At 45.8% G+C, this 19869-nt stretch overlaps 2 protein-coding genes across 2 annotated transcripts in view; one reads left to right on the top strand and one right to left on the bottom strand.

Annotated features, from left to right (window-relative positions):
• LOC119164945 (hemicentin-2) overlaps positions 1 to 12852 on the bottom strand; it is a 144294-nt gene extending 131442 nt beyond the window's left edge. Inside the window, exon 1 of the mRNA XM_075873368.1 lies at positions 12697 to 12852. The gene's annotated coding sequence lies outside the window, so the exon portion shown is untranslated. The remainder of the gene's footprint in view (positions 1 to 12696) is intronic.
• The window catches only part of LOC119164944 (uncharacterized), a 31278-nt gene extending 18050 nt beyond the window's left edge, over positions 1 to 13228 (top strand). Inside the window, exons 7-11 of the mRNA XM_037417141.2 lie at positions 490 to 620; positions 3070 to 3196; positions 4079 to 4227; positions 5728 to 6078; positions 12760 to 13228. Coding sequence (XP_037273038.2) covers positions 490 to 620; positions 3070 to 3196; positions 4079 to 4227; positions 5728 to 6078; positions 12760 to 13107 — 1106 coding nt within the window. The 3' untranslated portion in view covers positions 13108 to 13228. The remainder of the gene's footprint in view (positions 1 to 489; positions 621 to 3069; positions 3197 to 4078; positions 4228 to 5727; positions 6079 to 12759) is intronic.
• Positions 13229 to 19869: the final 6641 nt, after the last annotated feature.

Raw genomic sequence — 19869 nt, 5'->3', positions numbered from 1 at the left:
TGAATGCCTCCTCTCAGTACATGCCTCGAGCATCGCTTTTTTTAACATTGGATATGTGGAAGTAGCGAAACTCCAGGGACGTTGGCACGACCTCGGGTTGGTTGGCGCCAGTCCACGTACCCGTAAATAATAGCTGCATATCTTTCAGCTACTTACCTAAGGGTCAGAAACCTGCCACCTTGCAAAGAGGGTTGGTTTAACCTAAGTTGAGGACGACGCAGCGAGCGATGTAAAGAAAAGTGATAGGTGCCACCTTGCCGGGAAAGGGGGTAGCAGGCTAGTTCTGGTTTTGTATTCCATTCTATTGCGGGTGCTTTCAAGATGGCGTCGCAACGTGCGTTTTCTTTTTTGCCCATTCCTTCGCTTATCATTGCAAGCGTCTCCGGGCAACAAGCCTAGTGATTTTCGCATCTGAATTTACTGATACGAGGAAACTCTGTTCTTCCCTTATGTGTCCCTCTAACTCCGCTTATCGCTGGTGATTCGCAGCCATCAGTGCCACGAGCAACACTCTGAAGCGTAAGCTTGTCAAACCGGAAGAGATGGTGGACATCGACCCAACTTCGCAGAGTTCCCTCTATACCTTCGCCTCTCCGAGCTTCAAGAAAATGATAAACTTTGTAAGCACCCACCAGTCTTATCTCACGACATCGCTTTTACTCCCGATATGGATCAGTGTGATATGTACTATCGTCCATACGGTTTCTCGATGTTAACTAGATGAAACTCTGGCGCTGCGATTATTCAGCCACCATGAGAACGACGGGTAGCATACATATTTGCCTAATCTTCGTGCTCGCGGCTTCGTTTATTGTTGTGTTTTGGCGTTTGTTTTGGATAAAAGAATGAATTTCCCGAGCCTTTTTGAACTAGTGAGGCTGAAATGTTAAGGTTATTAAGTGGTACATCTGAAAATTTCTTGAACTTCATTTGCGACAAGCTGCTTCAGGGTACACGGAGCCGAAAAAACAGAGGTTTTGACAAATCCGTGTACTACCTATTCCCATGCTGGCTCAAGTCCATGCGTTGCGCCTGTTATAGGCACTAGCACCAGAATTCTCTAGTCTACCTATGGGAAGCTGTCATCGGCATCAAATGAAAGCTGAACGGCGGGAAGGATTAGAAATGGTGCAGTACACGCCATCCGGTTGTCACGACGGACCTGCGCAGTGACGCCAACTAAAGCATTTCTAAGGCATAACGATGTTCGGGTTTCATTTGACGCCGATAGTACACAGTGGCTTATGTCAGCGCACGGCGTTCGTTCGACGTCACAGCCTGCTAGCGGCTACAAACAATCTTTGCGAAGCTGCAGTTAGCACTATCGGTTGTGATCTTTTGCCGCACGCTTCCGCCTGCACTCCAAATCGTCACAAATCAGGTTGTTCACGAAATCAGAGAGCACAGCCCTTAAGGAGAAGAGAAGTGAGGTTTGAAAAGGGAATAGAGAGGGGAGGGTAAGGCGTACAATAGTCACATATAGTGGAGCATTTAGTGGAATGGCAAAAGCATATAGTGCAGTGGCAAAAGGAAGTGAAGATGAGGAGGGAAAGAGAGAAAGGTTGGTAAGACACGGCATAGCCGTGTATGTATAGTATAACACAGCAAAGGGGTGGTGGTGGGCAGTGAGGGTGTAGAGGGGATGGAAAGGGGGGCTCAAGCGTAGAATATCCGCATTCTGTGGAGTATAGCAAGACAGTGGCTAAAGGAAGTGAGGGTGAGGAGGGAAAAAAGGAGGGGTGGGTTAAGCGCAGCATAGCCTCGTATAAATATAGTACAGCGACGGGGGGGGGGCGGCAAAGGGAAGTTAGGCGAGGAGGTAAAGGAGAAGATAGGGTAAGGCATAGAATATCCGCATTTTGCATAGCATGGCAGGAGGGTGAGAAAGGGAACTGTAAAGGTTAGGAGAAATGCTTTAAAGGTGAGGAGGAGAAGAAAATGACAATAAGAGAGGGCGCCACAGCATCGCAAATGGTTTTCTTCCTTTTTCGTCATAAACGCCGAGCGGGCTGGGGCACGTTTGGAACGCTAGCGAGCGCTTGCCGTGAATCTCAGCGTCACCGAAGGGCGCACATCTTAGGGTTTTGACGCTTAGTGCATCTACATGCATTTCGTTTTTAAACTAAAGATTTCCTTCAAATTTTTTTGAGTCATCTGTAGGTGTGATACAAGGGCTAATAATTTTTGCTGAAGAATTAAAATTGTTGCGTCACACCCTGTCACAGACCCTTCAAAATGTGTGGTGTGGCCACACCCCACATGTCGAAGGCATGGCAGACGAGCACCTCGGTGACTGAAGATATGATGCCGCTTACGCGCGAGGCAATGTTCTCTGAAGATGATTGATATGATTTATTTGTGGGGTTTAACGCCCAAAAACTACCCAGCACCTCCACCAGAAATGTAGCGATGCTGAGGCAGACAGGCTAAAAACAAGCAACTTTGTTAAGGCGAACTTGTGCCCACAAGTCTAATGACTATGGCCGTCGAGTCCGAGTAGCCGAGAGGCACAGGTTCCACTAACTTCCTCTTCCTCGTTGTTGGAGCGCACGAACGCGTGACGCATGCCAGCCGGGTCTTGCTGGTGCTCTTGCCATGATGATTGCGGCGGCTACTTGAACGTGGCCAACCTGTCGTGGCATTATGATTATAAGAGACACCGTAGTGGAAGGCTCCGGAAATTTCGACCACCTGAGGTTCTTTAACGTGCACCCAAATCTGAGCACACGTGCCTAATGTTCTCTAAAGAAGACTGGTTGCCAGAATAATGACGTTGGTATGAAATGCGCACTCGTTGTGCAGACAACGAAGAAATCCTGCAGACTCCTATATGTTTATCCGCCTACAAAAATGAATGGTAGATGAAAGAAAAAAAAAGGGGGGTTTATTAAAAAGTATGTTCACCCTTCTTTCTCTCACTCTCGAACAACACACACACGCTTCTGCGATCCGCAAGATAAAGCAGCCTTACAGCTCTTGGCTGTGGCAGATCTGTTTTCCATGTATTTGCTCATTCTCTAACAAGAAACAACACCAGTAACCGCAACTTCGTCCTCGCACCACCTGCAGGCGAAAACGGCTGCCGGTCCTGTAACAGTGAACGCTTCTATGTTCAAGTCTACTGGCCCGGAATCTGAGACACTGGACTACCACAAGGCATCGGACGTGGACGTCAAAGCCGGCATCAGGAACCTAAGTAAGTGCACAGACAGACAGACAGACAGACAGACAGACAGACAGACAGACAGACAGACAGACAGACAGACAGACAGACAGACAGATAGATAGATAGATAGATAGATAGATAGATAGATAGATAGATAGATAGATAGATAGATAGATAGATAGATAGATAGATAGATAGATAGATAGATAGATAGATAGATAGATAGATAGATAGATAGATAGATAGATGAAGAGATGGATAGATAGATGAATAGATGGATAGATAGATAGATAGATGGATAGATAGATAGGTAGATAGATAGATAGATAGATAGATGGGTGGATAGATAGATAGATAGATAGATACATAGATAGATAGATAGATAGATAGATAGATAGATAGATAGATAGATAGATAGATAGATAGATAGATAGATAGATAGATAGATAGATAGATAGATAGATAGATAGATAGATAGATAGATAGATGGGTGGATAGATAGATAGATAGATAGATAGATAGATAGATAGATAGATAGATAGATAGATAGATAGATAGATAGATAGATAGATAGATAGATAGATAGATAGATAGATAGATAGATAGATAGATAGATAGATAGATAGATAGATAGATAGATAGATAGATAGATAGATAGATAGATAGATAGATAGATTCCACTTTGTGAAGGAGGATTCACAATAATGGAATGTCTTGAATTTTAATGTCCGGCGACAAGTGCGTGACCATAGCACTAACGTTCACTGAGAGCCAAGCCGTATACCTTCCAGCAATGTGCATTTCGTAACGCTGTCGTATGTCAAAACAGCGTCAACGCCTTTGTTCTGAAAAAAAAAAACGCACACGTAAACTATAACGACAACACTTTCGTCTTTCATTCATCTTTCATAGCCGGTGCCTCTACTGACAAATCGATAACGGCAAAAGAAAAGATGGACATCATCATGTGGAGGACAAAGAGCCTCGGAAAATTCTGGAGCTTCGGCATAACCGTCGTCGACGTCTTGGGGGAGAACAACAGGAAATTCTACATGGTCGAGGTCAGTGACTAGGACTTGCACGTTCACCTGAAGCTCACGAGCACCAAAAATAGAGGGGACGAAAAAAAGTAATGTTTGATCGTTTAACTTCAGTCATATCACGGGCCTTAAAGGAGTACTGACACGGAAATTCTCTGTTTTCTTGCGTGAAATGAAAGGCCAGGCTCTGAAGAGCCTAGAAAACGCTCTGGTAGTATGAATGAGTGCGTCATTATGTAGTTACTGTAAGTCTTGAAAAGCTAGCTTTGCTTTCCACTGTAACATGATGTCACAACACTTTATGACCCCATGACGTGCTCACGTAAAATATCGTGATATTTTCACGGCCGCTCAGCACCATGGCTTGTTTGGTGACGTGCGAGCGGCCACGTCATTGCAGCTAACCATAGCACTGCACGACGTCACTAGAACCGGTGCTGTAGTTTGACGTCATCTAGTGTCCATATCGACTAGTACGCCGTGAAATAATTCATTTTATATGAAAATAAAGTATCCTATCAGCATTTGGCGAGATCCACACTTTCTCAGAGCCGTCTCGGTATGCAGGATATTTGTGAGGCAGTGTAGGCTCACCTCCTAAAATGGTGTCAGTACCCATTTAAGCATGAAGCACGTCGCGGTAAAAGGACACATATTGATATACTGGGAATCAGCCTACGTTAAATTAAAAAAAAAAACTTTTTAGACGGACGTTGCGGATGTAGTTGCAGGGTGTCATCTGATATGGTCGGGCATCCCATGCCACGTCTCCGTGGGGGGGGGGGGGGTGGTAAACAGTTTCTGCTGGTCATTCAAGTTTACAGAGTGTTGTAACGATCTGTGACGCCATATTTATATATGTCAGCTGGTTGTGCACTGCCTCAGTGATCTGCTTAACTTTGACCAAGCGAGGGTGTCATGTGATGGCGTGATAAAATAAAGTCACGTTATGTGGCGTCATGATGAGCCATGGTGACATCACAAGTTTTATCACTGTGAACTTACGATAACGTGAAACATATTATTGTGCACCAATCTTGTCAATGACGCCGACGGTTCATTTTTCACGTTTGCTGCAGCGTTCGAGGTTTCCGGCTTAATAACACTCCCGTTCCTCACAGTAGGGCCATGGCCCTTTAATAGTAGTAAATGACCATGATAGGGCGTTTCGATGGCAACTTTGCTTCGTACAGAGTGATTACATCATCTATTGTTTGATATGGAGCAAACATGACAGACTGTGACAGCTCCACTTCGAAACCCAATAAGGCGGCGACGGGGTCAAGGGGGGCCGCTAAACTGTGCACAGGAACGCTGTCATCGAGACACCCTACTCATGAACACTGTTAGATCCAATATTGCAACATTACACAAAACGATAGCTTCAATGCTTGACCGAATAGGAAGGCAGCGCGTAAAATGAGTGTCACCATCTTGTACCTCGCGAACACTGACGCGCCCCAATTGAGTGGTTGTGGAGGTGCCTTCTAAATACTGTTTCGTCCCGACAACTGCACGCAGAAAGTCAAGAGCGGCAGTCCCGCCGAAGTGTCGCACGTGCTCGAAGGGGACGTTCTCGTGGCGGTCAACAACCAGGACATCTCGGAGCTGCCCATCGCCGAGGTCAAACGCCGAATGCAGGACTGTGGCGACCAGCTGGTCATCACGGTGCTATCGTCTAGCGCCTTCCGGCTGCTTGAGTCCCGACGCGACTGGGACGAGATACTCAAGGCGGCCGGACAGGACACCATCCAGGTGCGGGCCATCAAGACGGCCTGCAGCGGCAGCGGCTACTACGGCTTCAAGGTGTTCGAGGCTAAGGCGTGGAACGAACAGAAGAAGGCCCTGGTTCACTGCCACGTCATTCAGAAGGTACATTGATGATCTAGAGCAGAGTTCATCAGCCTTTTGTGAAGAGCCAAGTTTCTTCAAGATGACAAGCCGAGGGCCGTACGAAAAATTCGAATACGGGTCAGAAACGTGAGAGCGAGGAAGCAATGAAGCAGAACACTATTATGCGTCATTATGTTCCTGTTCATGTAGTACTAATTAGATCGATCTGCCACCCTTCTAAGAAAAAGGAGAGGTCGTGGACTTTGCAGGCAAAGAGAAAAAAAAATCGCCGAAACGACGATAGTGCACGAAACTGGAATAGAAATTACGTTTAGTTTTCAGCGTGCATGTCATTACAATGTTCAGTTTACAAACGCAGGTTATACAAAAGAAAAGTTTTTCAAGTAACTTTTCGTGCTGGACATTCTTAGCCAAAGAGAGGAAGCGACTACGTTACTTGGGTGGGAGTGAAGATAGGCATAATGCGAACAGGGAGTAATATAGTTTAAATGCGAATGCACTTCTTAGTCGGGCTGTGTCAGGCGTCCGTCGGGATCCATCCACCGCCTTCTTTCATAGCAAAAGCCGCAAATGCGCGCGCTTATTCTCGCCCCTAGCAACCAGAGCACGTTATGCGAGAGTGTAGGAGAGGTTAGTCGCAGTTCTTTGTCGTTCCTTCTCTCTTTGTTCCCTCTCTCTCCTCCCTCTTTCTCGTCCTCTCGCGGCTCACGTTCGACCGTTCGTTGGATGGGCGCCTCTGAAGAACATACGGAAATGTGGGCTCGAGACGCCGCTGTGAAACGCCAACGCCTTGCCGAAAACGCTGTTTTTGTTCACTTCATAGTATTTTTTAACCGCGCATGCTAGATTCTAGAGCATGCTAGAGCTGGAAACGCATACCGCGTTTTACGCGACAGAAACGTGCGGCGAACGGCGCTATTGGCTGCATGGTGTAAGAAAAAAAAATAAAACATTTTTCTAACGCTGGGTTTTCACTTGCGGAACGCCGTTATGTACGCTACGCAATGCATTCGCATTTCCTCACGATTCCTTCAGGGGAAGTGAGGGCTTTTTTTAGATGCGGAGCATCTTATACTCGCGCCTTGTAGTGCGCCGTCCGCGTCGTCCGCGCCGTCCACACCGCTTCTCGAACATTCGACAGCTGACGCGCGCGCATGCGCCGTCGCGCCGTCGCCCACTCTTCCACCATCTGTGCATCCCTTCCTCCTCTACACACCGCGCGCGCTTCACCCCTCCACCATCTGTGCATCCTTCCTCCTCTACACACCGCGTTCGACATCTACAATTCTCCTGATTCTCCAGTGGACGCGCATGTGGCGTCGCGCTTCGAGAACATTCAACAGCTGACAGTGCATGCGCCGTCGTGCTGTATATATACTCAAGGTCGGCGCTCGCTCGCTCAGTTGCCGCTCGTCGGTTGGTTTGTACGGCGCGTCAACGTCCAAGGTCGCGGTGAAATGAATTCCAACGAATCCACAAACACAATGATCGACGTCCCTTCGACCAGCGCCGCCCTTTCGCATACGTGTGTACGTGTTCACTCATTTAACACCCTCTCCTACAACCACGTTAACCAATTTAGCCATCGACCCAAGTAAGTCGCAATTTAACACCCCATTTCACAACCACGTTAACCAATTTAGCCATCGACCCAAGTAAGTCGCACTTTAACACCCCGTTAACCAATTATATGGTCCGCATCCTCCTCAGTGTTCCCCCGAGGGAAGCTGCGGGCAATTTTTTTTTTACTGACTCCAAGGTTTCTAATTTCCGTTCGGATAGAAAGTGACATTGGGAGGGGGTTCTGACGTGTTGCTGAGGGGCGGCAGGCAATCGGAGGTTGCCGACCACAGTTGTAAAGCATTTGCATTAAGAGGATCACGATACCATACCAGCCACATTTAAAAAAAGCCATGGCGCCTCACACAAATGTCCAAGACGACTGGAAAGCAAACGTTGCCTCCTCTTCTTTGTCGATTGCACTCTTCGGCTCTAATTATAGTTACTATAAAATTCACTAGTCATGGGCACGTTACCAGAAAAAAGTAAGTGTTACCGTTACACAGCTTCCAAGAACAATCGTTTGCATTTACTGTAGAAAAGTGACATCATTGCCTTCCCGCAGGTTTTCACAATAATGAATATTTTAAATTCAAAATGTCTTACCATTGAAGGGCATTTAGGAAGGGGGGCATCAGTATATACATTTCAAAATATATAGACAAGAAAAAACAAACAAAAAAGCAAATAATAAAGAGCAAGGTGCAAAACGTTATACGATAGTAAACCGTAACGAAATAAGGTTATGACGAAAAGATTAACAATTAGAGATGGACACGATGTGATCTGGAAGGCCGTTGCAATGCACTATGGCTCGAGATAATAGTGATAAGTTAAATGCCTATGTGTGACCATTAATGCGCATTAAACTACGTGCGTTGTGAATGCATCGAGACTTGCGGCAAACAGTGGAATTTGTTTCTGTACGTGTACCTAAGAAATAAACATTTGATTGATATGCGGGGTTTAACATCCCAAAACCACCATATGATTTTGAGAGACGCCGTAGTGGAGGGCTCCGGAAAGTTCCACCTCCTGGTGTTCTTTAACGTGCACCCAAATCTGAGCCCACGGGCCTACAACATTTCCGCCTCCATGTCAAATGCAGCCGCTACAGCCGGGATTCAATCCCGTTACCTGTGGGTCAGCAGCCGAGTACCTTAGCCTCAAGACCACTGCTGCGGGGCTAAGAAATTAACATCAAAGGGCAGTGACGCGGTGTTGGTCCAGTGACATGAATGCAAGGTCTTGTTTTATAAGGGTGATGCTTGAATGATAGTCGTAGATACCGGCGATTAATCTCGATGCGATATTCTGGGCGGCGTTCAGCGTAGGGACAAGGTAATCTTGATGTAGTGACCACGTGGCTGATGGATAGTCTAATTGTGGGTGAACTTAAGTTAGATATGATAATGCGCGTATACGTTAGAAGGAGCGTTGCGCAAGTTAGTGCGCAGATAGCCGAGAAACTTGGAGGCTTTTGAACAGACAGCTCATACGTGCGTAGTCCAAGATAAGCCTGATAAAAGGTGAATGCCGCGATATTTGTGTGATAGTGTGGCGGAAACATTGGTAATATCAATAGCATAGGGAAAGAATGAGTGAGAACGCTTTCTAATGAACGAGAGTAACTTTCATTTAGAGGCGTTAAGAGACACATCTTCCAAGCTTCGCACCCCCTGTAGGTTAGATTAAAGTCATTTTAGAGAGCGTAATGATCGTCAGTAGATTGAACATAGCGGTAGATGACGCAATCATCTGCGAACAACCCAACTGAGGAGGCAAGGTTATCGGGCAAGTGGTTAATGTAAATTAATAAAAGAATAGTGGACCCAGTACACTGCCCTGGGAAACACCAGACGTGACATCGCAAATGTTAGATGAAGTGTTGCCAACCACCGTGAATTTCTGACGAGATAATAAGGAGTTGCGTATGCAAGACAGGGTTAATGAATCGATAGAGAGAGAAGACAATTTAAAGACTTAATGACAACGAAGGACAGTATCGAAGGCTTTGGCGAAACCGAGAAAGAGGTAATCGGTCCGATCGTTACTATTCATATTAAACAGAAGATCAGTAGTGAATTCGAACAACTGTGTCACATCTGTAGGCTTTACTGAAGCCATGCTGACTAGGGAAAAAGAAGTCATTCGATTCAAGGTGATCATAGATATGATTGATTGATATGTGCTGTTTAACGTCCCAAAATCATCATATGATTATGACAGACGCCGTAGTGGAGGACTCTGGAAATTCAGACCACTTGGGTTCTGTACCGTGCACTTGAATCAGAGTACACGGGCCTACAGCATTTTCGCTGCCGTCGAAAATGCAGTCGCCGCAACCGGGATTCGATCCCACGACCTGCGGGTCAGCGGCCGAGTACCTTAGCCACTAGACCACCGCGGCGGGGCAATCATAGATATGAGAAGATATAGCATGTTCAAGTAGTTTGCTGGATATGCATATTAGTGAAATGGGTCAGTAATAGCAGGGCGAATGCCTGTCACCGGACTTGAATGCGGGGACTGACTTTCCGATCTTCCAGTCTTTAGGCCACTCACCAGATGACATATTTTGCAACAAATTCTGCATGATATATTTTGCAACAAATAAACATTTTTTTTTATTTTGACGGAGACCGGTTGAAGATGAGACACGGAAAGTGACTGCATGGAAATATCAGTGGTGTTCTTATGTATAGTAGAGTTATTATTGTCAATGCCTGATAAAATAGAGGCATTAAGATTAGTGATGAGGTTCGCGATACCTACTTCAGTGACGGTGATGGGAGCCATGAAAGAGAAGGGCTGGTCAGGGCCAAACGGTTCATTGGAACAATCTTCGTTTGTAAAAACTTATGCGAAATTCGCATTGAATGCAATTGCGGAAGCTTCATCAGAAAGCGGGGTTTGTTTAGCATCATGTAATGTAACGTTATTAAAAGACTTATTGTAAGGAGAGACTATTTGCCAGAACTTTTTAGGGCAATTTCTGATAAAGAAGGGCAAGTCCTGTGGATAACATTTCTTCTTTTCTGCGCCTAGAGCTTTATAGTACTCTTGCATGCACACCTTGTATTTTTCCCAGTAAGAAGCAGAATCATTGCGTTTTGCGGTATTATATGAACGTTTATTTTTAATTCGTAATGTTATAAGCTCATTCGTATAGACCGAGAGTTAGTCTTGTCGTTGGATATAGAGATTCAAGGCATGGACTGGTAAACCAGGTCTAATATTTCTTTTTCCTTAAAAAATTTACTGGTGTTTACGGGCCGTGAGGCGTATGACTGCAGAAAATGGTCGTGATAAAAAAATCTAATTTGGTGTTCAATTGTTCCTAATTCCACGGTTATAATCGTGGATAGCTTCAGTCACTGCGCCTCTAAGCATTACAAGTAAACTGATCTGCGAATGAATGAACTTGCGGAAATGAGTCCAGTAGTTTCAGGTGCGTTACTGAAAAGCAGGTCCAGTATTATGGTACCACGGGTGGATTGCTGGACAACTTGTGATAAGCTGTAGTGTAGAGTTACTTTTGGAAAAAAAATGAAATGTGTAGACATGTGGTATACATGGCAGACCAATCAATGATCGGGTAATTGAAATCACCAAAAATGTATATCATATCAGCTCAATAGAGTTGTGTAAGTCGCTGTATACTATCACGCAAAACCACGGGAAAGGAGGAGTGCGCATAGGGTGGGCGATAGCATGATCCTATAGGAATTCAGCATAGGTTGCAATGCATACAGCCCAAGTTATCTGTACAGAAAGGTTAGTATCGAGGTGGAATGGTGAGACTATTTTTCACCTGTATTGTGCCCTCTTCTGTCAATGCGATCACATCGATATATTTTATGGTTATCCTTATCTGGAAACAGTTTATTGGTTACTTCAGTATAAAGCCAGGTCTCCGTGAGTATTATAGTATATTCATCCCTATCATCTAAATAAGAACACAACTTATCCCTCTTGGGCAGCAGACTTCGAATGTTAGTAAAAGATATAGATGGTAACTTCACTATACATCGCTTACGCATGAACGTGTTAACCTCTAGCTATCTCAGACAGCACAACTGCGTTGCTAGAATGATAAAAAATGCCCATGTTCATGTCAATGCACAGCTTATGAATGAGTAGCTTAAAAGGTTTGTTTTGAGCCTTCGCCTAATCCAGAAGCTGATGGCAAGCTTGTCGCGTTTTCATAGAAACATTCTCACGTAAATATTTGTTTCTTTAAGCATGCGCGCATTTGAGAAAGTCAGCTCTTTATCCTTGAAAAATGAAATATCACAAACAAGATGAAATGAAAAAAAGTTAAATTATCACAAATAAAATGAAATAATACGCATGAAGGCATGCTGGTAGTCAGTAGAGCCCGCGGCAAGATCCAAGACGAAGGAAACCTAAAATGGGGCCCTACAGAAGCAATAGTTTTGTGCGTCTCATACTATATTATGCGTCAACTTATCTTGTCAGCGGAAGAAAGGGTACAGACCATTCCTATTGGAAAATATAACTCAAAGTAACTATAGTTAGTCACAACTTACTTAAAAACATAGCTACTCACCGGTAACACGTCATTCGTAACTAGTTACTTGCAAGTATGTACGTAACGCTATCAGGATTGTACTGATCATTGTCCTCCCTGCCAGTACATTTGTGGTCTAAAAAGGTGGAAGTCGGTACCAACTTTGTATGTTGCGTGCTTACCTTTTTCTTTCTTTTTCGTGGTTTTTTTTTCAGTGTGTGCACATGCGACTGAGACATGTGCCTCGTTAATAATGTAGGTCCATAATTGTTATCGTTTTATACCATGATTTTTTTGTACCCATACAATTGTATAAGTATGTGAATATAGAATGTTTGTTGGCACTTTCCAACCTACTCCTGTAAAAATCCCTGACGGGATGGACAGTATTGTTAAATAAATAAATAAATAAATAAATAAATAAATAAACTACTCGTTAGTAATGCTAGTAACTAGTATGTGCATTACTAAAGTCTAACTTGACTTATTTGTAGCCATGAGCATTACTCATTTTGTCGCACCATTGCGCCTTAAAATTTCACCTGTGATTTGATTTGAAAATGCCAAACTCTTTCCGGTCTCTCCCCATCCTCGGCGGCCTGTAGACCACGGAGGTGCAGGTGGTGACGCCCAACAAGGCGATGTATCCGGGCGACGTCCTCGTCATGGTAGACGGCGCGCCCACGGACAGCTTGGACTCTGCGGGCGTCAAGGCGGCCCTGGCCAAGGGCGCCAACGAGCTGAGCATCACTATCGCGCCCATGTCGCCTCTGAGGCTCAAGAGGCCCTCGTACACGCGTCTGCACGAGACGGTGATGACCGACGCCAACGTGCCGGAGCCGTCGGCGAAGGCAAACATCGATAACGCACCCGCGGCCGGCGGTGCAGCCGGTGCTAAACCCGATGCCAGCGCTAAACCCGCCGCGGCACCGGCAGCGCCAGCGAAGCCGTGAGCGCGACAAAAGCCACGGCCCAGCTAAAGACGTCCGGCCCTTTCAAAGCGCAGTGGGTTCAAATTCGACCAAAATATTGAAAAAGCTAATCAAATAAACGAGGCAAAGTAATAATCTCAGAAGGGCTGACGGCTGAAGGAGTTCTGATGACGTCGTTCTTAACCTGTCTAAAAAGTCGGTTTCGCGAGAAGGTCGAAGCAATAAATGCGACAGCAACATAATCGAATGTTGTGCGAAGCAAGGCGAGCATTTTGAGGAGCAATGTTAATTGCAGTAGACAAAAGGGCACGACGTTCGTCCGCTTCGGGCTGTCGAACCGCAGGGCCTTGTCGCCCCTGTCGCCTCGCCTCAGCCTCGTACTCTCGCTCTTGGACATGCTAACGGCGGGCGAATTGCAATGTTACACGAAGTGAGGCTCGCAGTCGACTCGTTTAAATACAATCACGCGTGACCCTACAAAACTCTGGTGTCAGAGATCAAGGCCGCTCCAGGTACACTTATGGCAGTGTTTTTTTTTCGTGTTGAGGGCAGCCCGTAGAAGCTCCCGTCTCTGCTGTGGGGCCACGAGCGGTACGCTGATCATTGCCGCGATAGCTCGGCAACCAGAAACGTCCCCCCTCCGCCATTTTCTCTCACGAGATAAGCGCGCACGCACACGACCCCAGCCACAAAGGCGATTTTCGCTCAAAAAAAAAAAAAACAGGCTAGCATATTTTTTCCAGTGCATGTATACATACATATACATATACGTAAATGACGGTGGCTCCGGCGGTGGCGGCGGTGACGACAAAAACCAGCTGAGACTGTTCATGTGATTGCTATCTCAATAAAATAGTGAAGGCGACTCAAACAGAAGTGCCACATCTTTCACTGCGCTACGAGTAAACAAAAATTGAAGCCCCCCCCCCCCCAAAAAAAAAAGCTTTGGCCTGCCCCCTCCCTTTCCCGTCGCTCCCCCCAAACAGGAAACATGGTCGTAACACAATGGCAAAGTTCCCCGCCTCCATGCTTCGTCCCCCCCCCCCCCTTGGTAAAATAATCCTGGCGCCACTGTCGCAGTCGACGTGTCGATACTTCCACGTTTCCACTGCAAGCTTTCTGCGCCTCGCATAGTTTCGCACAGCATCCGTGAACAGCTCACCTTTCACCAAGTGATGTCATGCGATGAATTCATAACGGCAATACGTTATGGTGTTATGCGACGTCATGATGACGTCATGCAGCGATGTCGTCACGTGAAGATGACTATTTTGCACCGCTCAGGTTTGATACCGACGCTGAGAGACGCCGCCTATGGTCCCTTTCGCATTTATAAAGACATCTGAGGCTTTAGCCTTGTATATCTAGTGTAATTCGGTCAGCGGCACAGCACGAAGCCTTGACCGAGCCCAACGCTATGGTCCAACAATCAGTTGAAGGCGTTCAAGCATTTATGTGCAAGCAAAAGAAAGTTTTAAGAAATAAAAAAGGTGGGAGGGAGGAATAAAATAGGGAGGAAGGGAAGGAAGGAGCGAATAAACGAGGAGAGAAGAAAGCAGGGAGAGGGTGAGGTACGAACGAGGGAGGGAAGAAATGAAGGAGGGAGGGAAGAGATGAAGGCAAGAGGGTAAGAATGAAAAGGAATTCTTCCACGAAATCGCGCCGTGCAGTTCATCCTGAAGTGACCACTTACTCCACAACATCGAGACACACGTCGAATACTTCTGACAACGGCACCTTTGAGTAGTCGCAGGTCACTCGGTGACCTGCCACCTTCAAGTAGCTTGGCACAGGGGACGAAGATTTCATCTCCATCTGGACGTACTGCGTCCCAGTGGTCCCTGTGGGACGCGTCGCCATCACTCTTCTGGAAATGTGGGTCACTTTTCCGTAGGGTGACAACGCCTGGACGAGGGCGTCACTAGAGACGCGGCACGGCAGGAAGAAAACGGTGACTTGGGTAACATGAGGGCCCAGGGACACAATGGCGACGCGTTTTCTTGGGATGTCGAGGTGCGACGCATCTATAATTTGGGCCTCAACGACCTCACTGTTGACGGTAACATGGTAGTCCCGGCCTCGGTTGATTCATATGTGGAGTTTAACGTCCCAAAACTACCGTATAACTATGAGAGACACCGCAGTGGAGGGCTCCGGATATTTCGACGACCTGTGGTTCTTTAACGTGCACCCAAATCTGAGAACACGGGCCTACAACATTTCCGCCTCCATCGGAAATGCAGCCGCCACAGCCGGGATTTGATCCCGCGACCTGCGGGTCAGCAGCCGAGTACCTTAGCCACTAGACCACCGCGGTGGGGCATATAGTTCTGCCCTACAAAGTGTTGAACACAGTATACTTCTTGAATTCCTATTATTGAAGCCTTAGGGACATCGAAGGTTAAGGCCTTCTTCGGTGGCTGGCTTGCCATGATGGGCGCCCACCAGCCCAAGACCACCCTGAAGCATGCTACTTATCTCGTAACCAACACTAGTTTCAAATACTATTGTGTTTAGAAAAAGTGGTGAACGATTTTGATTAGTTGGTACTATATTCTGAAGGAGCACAAAGCCTTCCCATGTGCCTCACACTTGACAAGGCCGCGTCGACAAAAATTACGCGTGAGCCAGTTCAAGACGTAGCGTAAGAACAAACAGCGTTCAGTCCAAACGCGTGCACAGCGGTAAGTCCACGCAACACGTTCAGCCATGTTAATGTGTGTGTTTAAAGCGGTTAACGATTTAGAATACTTAGAATACTTGGTACTCTACTTTAGAAGAACTGAAAGCCATCCCTTGGGCCTCATACTTGATGAGGCTGAATCCACATAGATAACCGCCGTTCAACATTACCGTAGCCAGTTAATCTTTCAGAAAGGCCACATGTTATTAAACACATCATCAACTGCTGCTCTAGTAAATTTCGCTCATACCAGACTGATAATACTTGAACTAATGATCCATCAGAGTAGCGGAACTGTCCTTACGACCTCAATAACGCCTTACAAAAGCCTCTTAGTTTTGTGTCCAGCAAGTATTAATAAAATACTCTTTTTGTATTTACTATTTCTTTTTACCAAGCCAGATATTGCTTCTCAAACATCATTCATAACTCTCCATGGGAATTTTCAATGAGACAACGCGGTATAAGGCAACGAAACCGCGGTAAACCAAACCGGCAAAAACCGGCGGACAAGTAAGTGCTTTCATCGCAGACCTTATGCCTAGTTCACACTGAAACATCCGCTTTCTACAGCGGCCGAAATTCCCCTGCCGCCGAAACACAGCGTCGTTCGCACCGGACGCGCCCCACGCCACCGAATATGCCATCTACTACGGGGCGAACGCGGGATGGATGCGCTGTCACCCGGTTGTTGTCGCGGCTCGCAAACGCTGCTACGCTATCCAGTGGTGTATACTTCGACGATTCTCGTACGCAAGAAGCAAGAAAAGAAAGTAGTGCTTACTTTGCTGGCAAGTGGCTGTCTTGTAATGCACGAAGAGCAGAAAAGCCACCGACGCCAGTGGCGTTGGTGGGTTCGTTTTGCTTTGCAAGACCGCAACAAGCTCGGTCACACCAACAGCAAGCTCGGTCACCTCTTTCACGAAATACGGAGGCGAAGTGGGCACAGAGTAGGTTAAACCCCGTTGGTTTCAAAATTCAGTTACGTGCACTGCAGCATAACAAGCGAGTAGGGCTTGGCCGCCATTTTTCGAAATTCCTTGACTAGCGCTCCTATTGGTCCGCGGTGACCGATTCGGCGGCAGACGCCGCAAAAATTGGTCCGAGAGCGATCGTTGCGGAGAGGGCCCTTTCGGCGAATCTCGCCGCCGCCGAACCGGATTCGGAGCACTTTCGGCGGCCGGAATTTTCAGTGTGAACGCGGCCTTAAGGACAGTGCGGCAGCCGTTCAGGTGACGTCACGAGCGTAAATAACCCTTCTCCTGTCCTCGCACGCGCGCACGTCTTGAGGCGTCGCACGTGTGTATTACAAAAAAAATGAAACAAAAAGCAGCAACAAGACATTTTTCGTGACTCACTAGGGTTTCGGACTTGGGCTCGGAGAAACGCGGCGTCGATTCTGAGAAGCTTCGTAAACGAAATAGTTTTACGAGGTAGGTTGCACACGCCTTGGGCTCCCAACTCGCTTGACGATCCCGGGCTACTATACACGTCAAGCCCTGCTAAACCAACAGCGCGCCAAAACGAAAGTAGAGATAAACCCTTTTTTGTAATAAATTTATTCGAGAAGAAATTGGTGTGTGGACATGGCTCCGGCTAATCCTTTTTTGCATAATTTGCACCCCGGTGCTATCAAATTCAATAAAGTAAAGCGATATCCACACCCATTTACAAAAACAGTGTTCCCACGTCCTAAAACAGTGTCCACGCGTCGAACGTTCACAAATGACAAACACAACAAACGCTCGAGCTTTGCGGAAGAATTCATCTTGCCGTCCTTTTATATAAGAGGCGGGCACATAACAGTCGCACCGCAGACAAAGCTGGAATGAAACACGAGAAACGGCGCGAGACATGCGACCAGAAGGATCTCGATGCGAGCAAGGATTGGTTGTGCAAATCGATACATTTCAGCCATTTTTGGCTCTCATAAAAACTGCACTAGTGCTACTGCAGCGAACTCTTTGAAAATATAACACCTTACTAGCAGTCGACAGCAAATGCACATACTGATGAAACTAACTACATAAAAGTTTATTTTAAAATCATTTCTTGCTCGATTGATTGCGTAAAGCCTATGGGGTGTCACTTTTTTGTCTTTGTTTTCGCATTTCTCGTCTGCCAGGTGTATTGGTGTTCCTTTACGTCGTGCTTTACACATATTATCCTACTCTAGTTGCATGAAAATGCATCTTTTAAAAATAATTTATTATTGTAACCCACCGTACAACGACTACACTGAGTCAGCGGTAGCATCAACTAAATATGTATACATAAAACTTGTGAAACTGCGTTCAAATGAATTGAGGCTATTCGTTTGTCTAGAAACAAATAGCTTCCTTATGACATAAATTCGTAGAAGTCGATTGTTATGGATGTGTATATCCGCATTAAACAAGCAACCGAATGTGCCCAAAAACAAAGTAGCGAGTAAACAGCGTAATTTTTCGACAGTAACAGCATTCATGCGACTGCACTTCGATGCATTCGCTACGTATTCTTAGGAGAGAGATTCATTTAGGACAAAGAGATGATATGTTGATCAGTAAGGATGTTCGTAGAACTTTGCGCACTACTCTTGCTGAACCTGCAAACCAATGCATTCCGGAAGATTGCATGTACGACTGCAATGAAAGAAATCTTAATCGTAGACTGAAAAGAAAGGAAACAGGCAAGACAAGAAAGAAAAACAAAAGAAACAAACAAAAAATAAAGAAAAGAAATAGAGAGAGAGAAAGAAAGGAAGAAAGAAAGAAAGAAAGAAAGAAGGAAAGAAAGGAGTAACCCTAACTGCCAGTTTGCCGCATGTAAATGAAACCTTGCCTCTGAGCAAACAGTCTCTTTGGGCCATATTTTCGACAACCAACCTGCATTACGCCCACCATCTCCGTAGAAAAAGTGAGCGAAACAAACAGGTGCTTCATTGTCAATCATATCGCGCGAAAAAGCTCATGCATCCAACCTGCGCACTCGTTTGGCCACAGCTAATGTTCGCGTTAGCAAACGGGTTTCGCAAAATAACAGTAAGAAAGCCCCCCCCCCCCCTTTTCCCGTAAATTTATTCTGACAGGCTAATAAATATTCATACACGTACGCAATTTACGAAAGGCGTGCCACAACACAAACAAAAATGAATATGAAACGAAAAAGCCTTATCAGGGCTCCGAGCTCACAAAGGCAAGATTGAAAGGTCGATGCCGAGTCAAGAAAACCCCGTTTTGCTCAGGGGAGTGAATCCGTTTTACAAAAATGCAAAACGCGTGGTGCGAAAACGCGGAGGTCCGTATGAAATGGGACGCGGCAAACACCATGCCGTCACCCCACTGTTGCTTTCAAGGACCCGCCATGGTGAATAGGTGCCATCTGGCCCGCACCTCTGCAGCCCTGTTCCTTCCGCACTCCCGTTAGGACATGCGACCACCTGTCACGAAAAAAAAAAGAATGTTCCCACCTGCTACGACCTGTTCGCTCCCAGCTAAGTTCCTTTTAGATTGTTTCGTGGTACCAGAGCCCTTCTATGACGTCTTGATGTTACACTTACCCTATTATTATTATTATTATTATTATTATTATTATTATTATTATTATTATTATTATTATTATTATTATTATTCACTATTGTTGATGCCTACGGTCGATTTCACATTTCATGATGCATCTCAGGCTTTAGTAGTAATTACGTACGTTCACCACTCTTTTTTTTTCCTACGCAATACACAAACTCAGCAACAGTGTCTTTGAACACGACGTATTACTTTCGCCGTAAGCTCGAAGAAAAATGGTACACAAGGTGTACTATTGTATAATTTCGAGTGTGTACTACAATAAGAGCAGCATCTACAAGCCTAAATCGAAATGTTCGCCGAGAGGGGACTTCCATTCTCCAATTCTGAAAGGCGATAATGTTTTCGAAGGTCATCGTCAGCAAGCTGCGAGTTTCCGTGTCAGGTGAACGGCGAGGAAGATTCAATTCACGTCATGTAAGGCGGGCAAGGTGCGTCTTTCTTTGAAATGGAGAAGACGTTTCGGTTTGCCATACATTTTTATAAGCGGCAAAAAAGTGAATACAACATAGACGCTGAAGGGGGTTCTTTCACGCA

Source organism: Rhipicephalus microplus, chromosome 9 (assembly GCF_043290135.1).
Source record: "Rhipicephalus microplus isolate Deutch F79 chromosome 9, USDA_Rmic, whole genome shotgun sequence".
NCBI classification, from domain to species: Eukaryota; Metazoa; Arthropoda; class Arachnida; order Ixodida; family Ixodidae; genus Rhipicephalus; species Rhipicephalus microplus.
The sequence above is the reverse complement of the archived record's forward strand: the minus strand, read 5'-3'. Positions and strand labels throughout refer to the sequence as shown.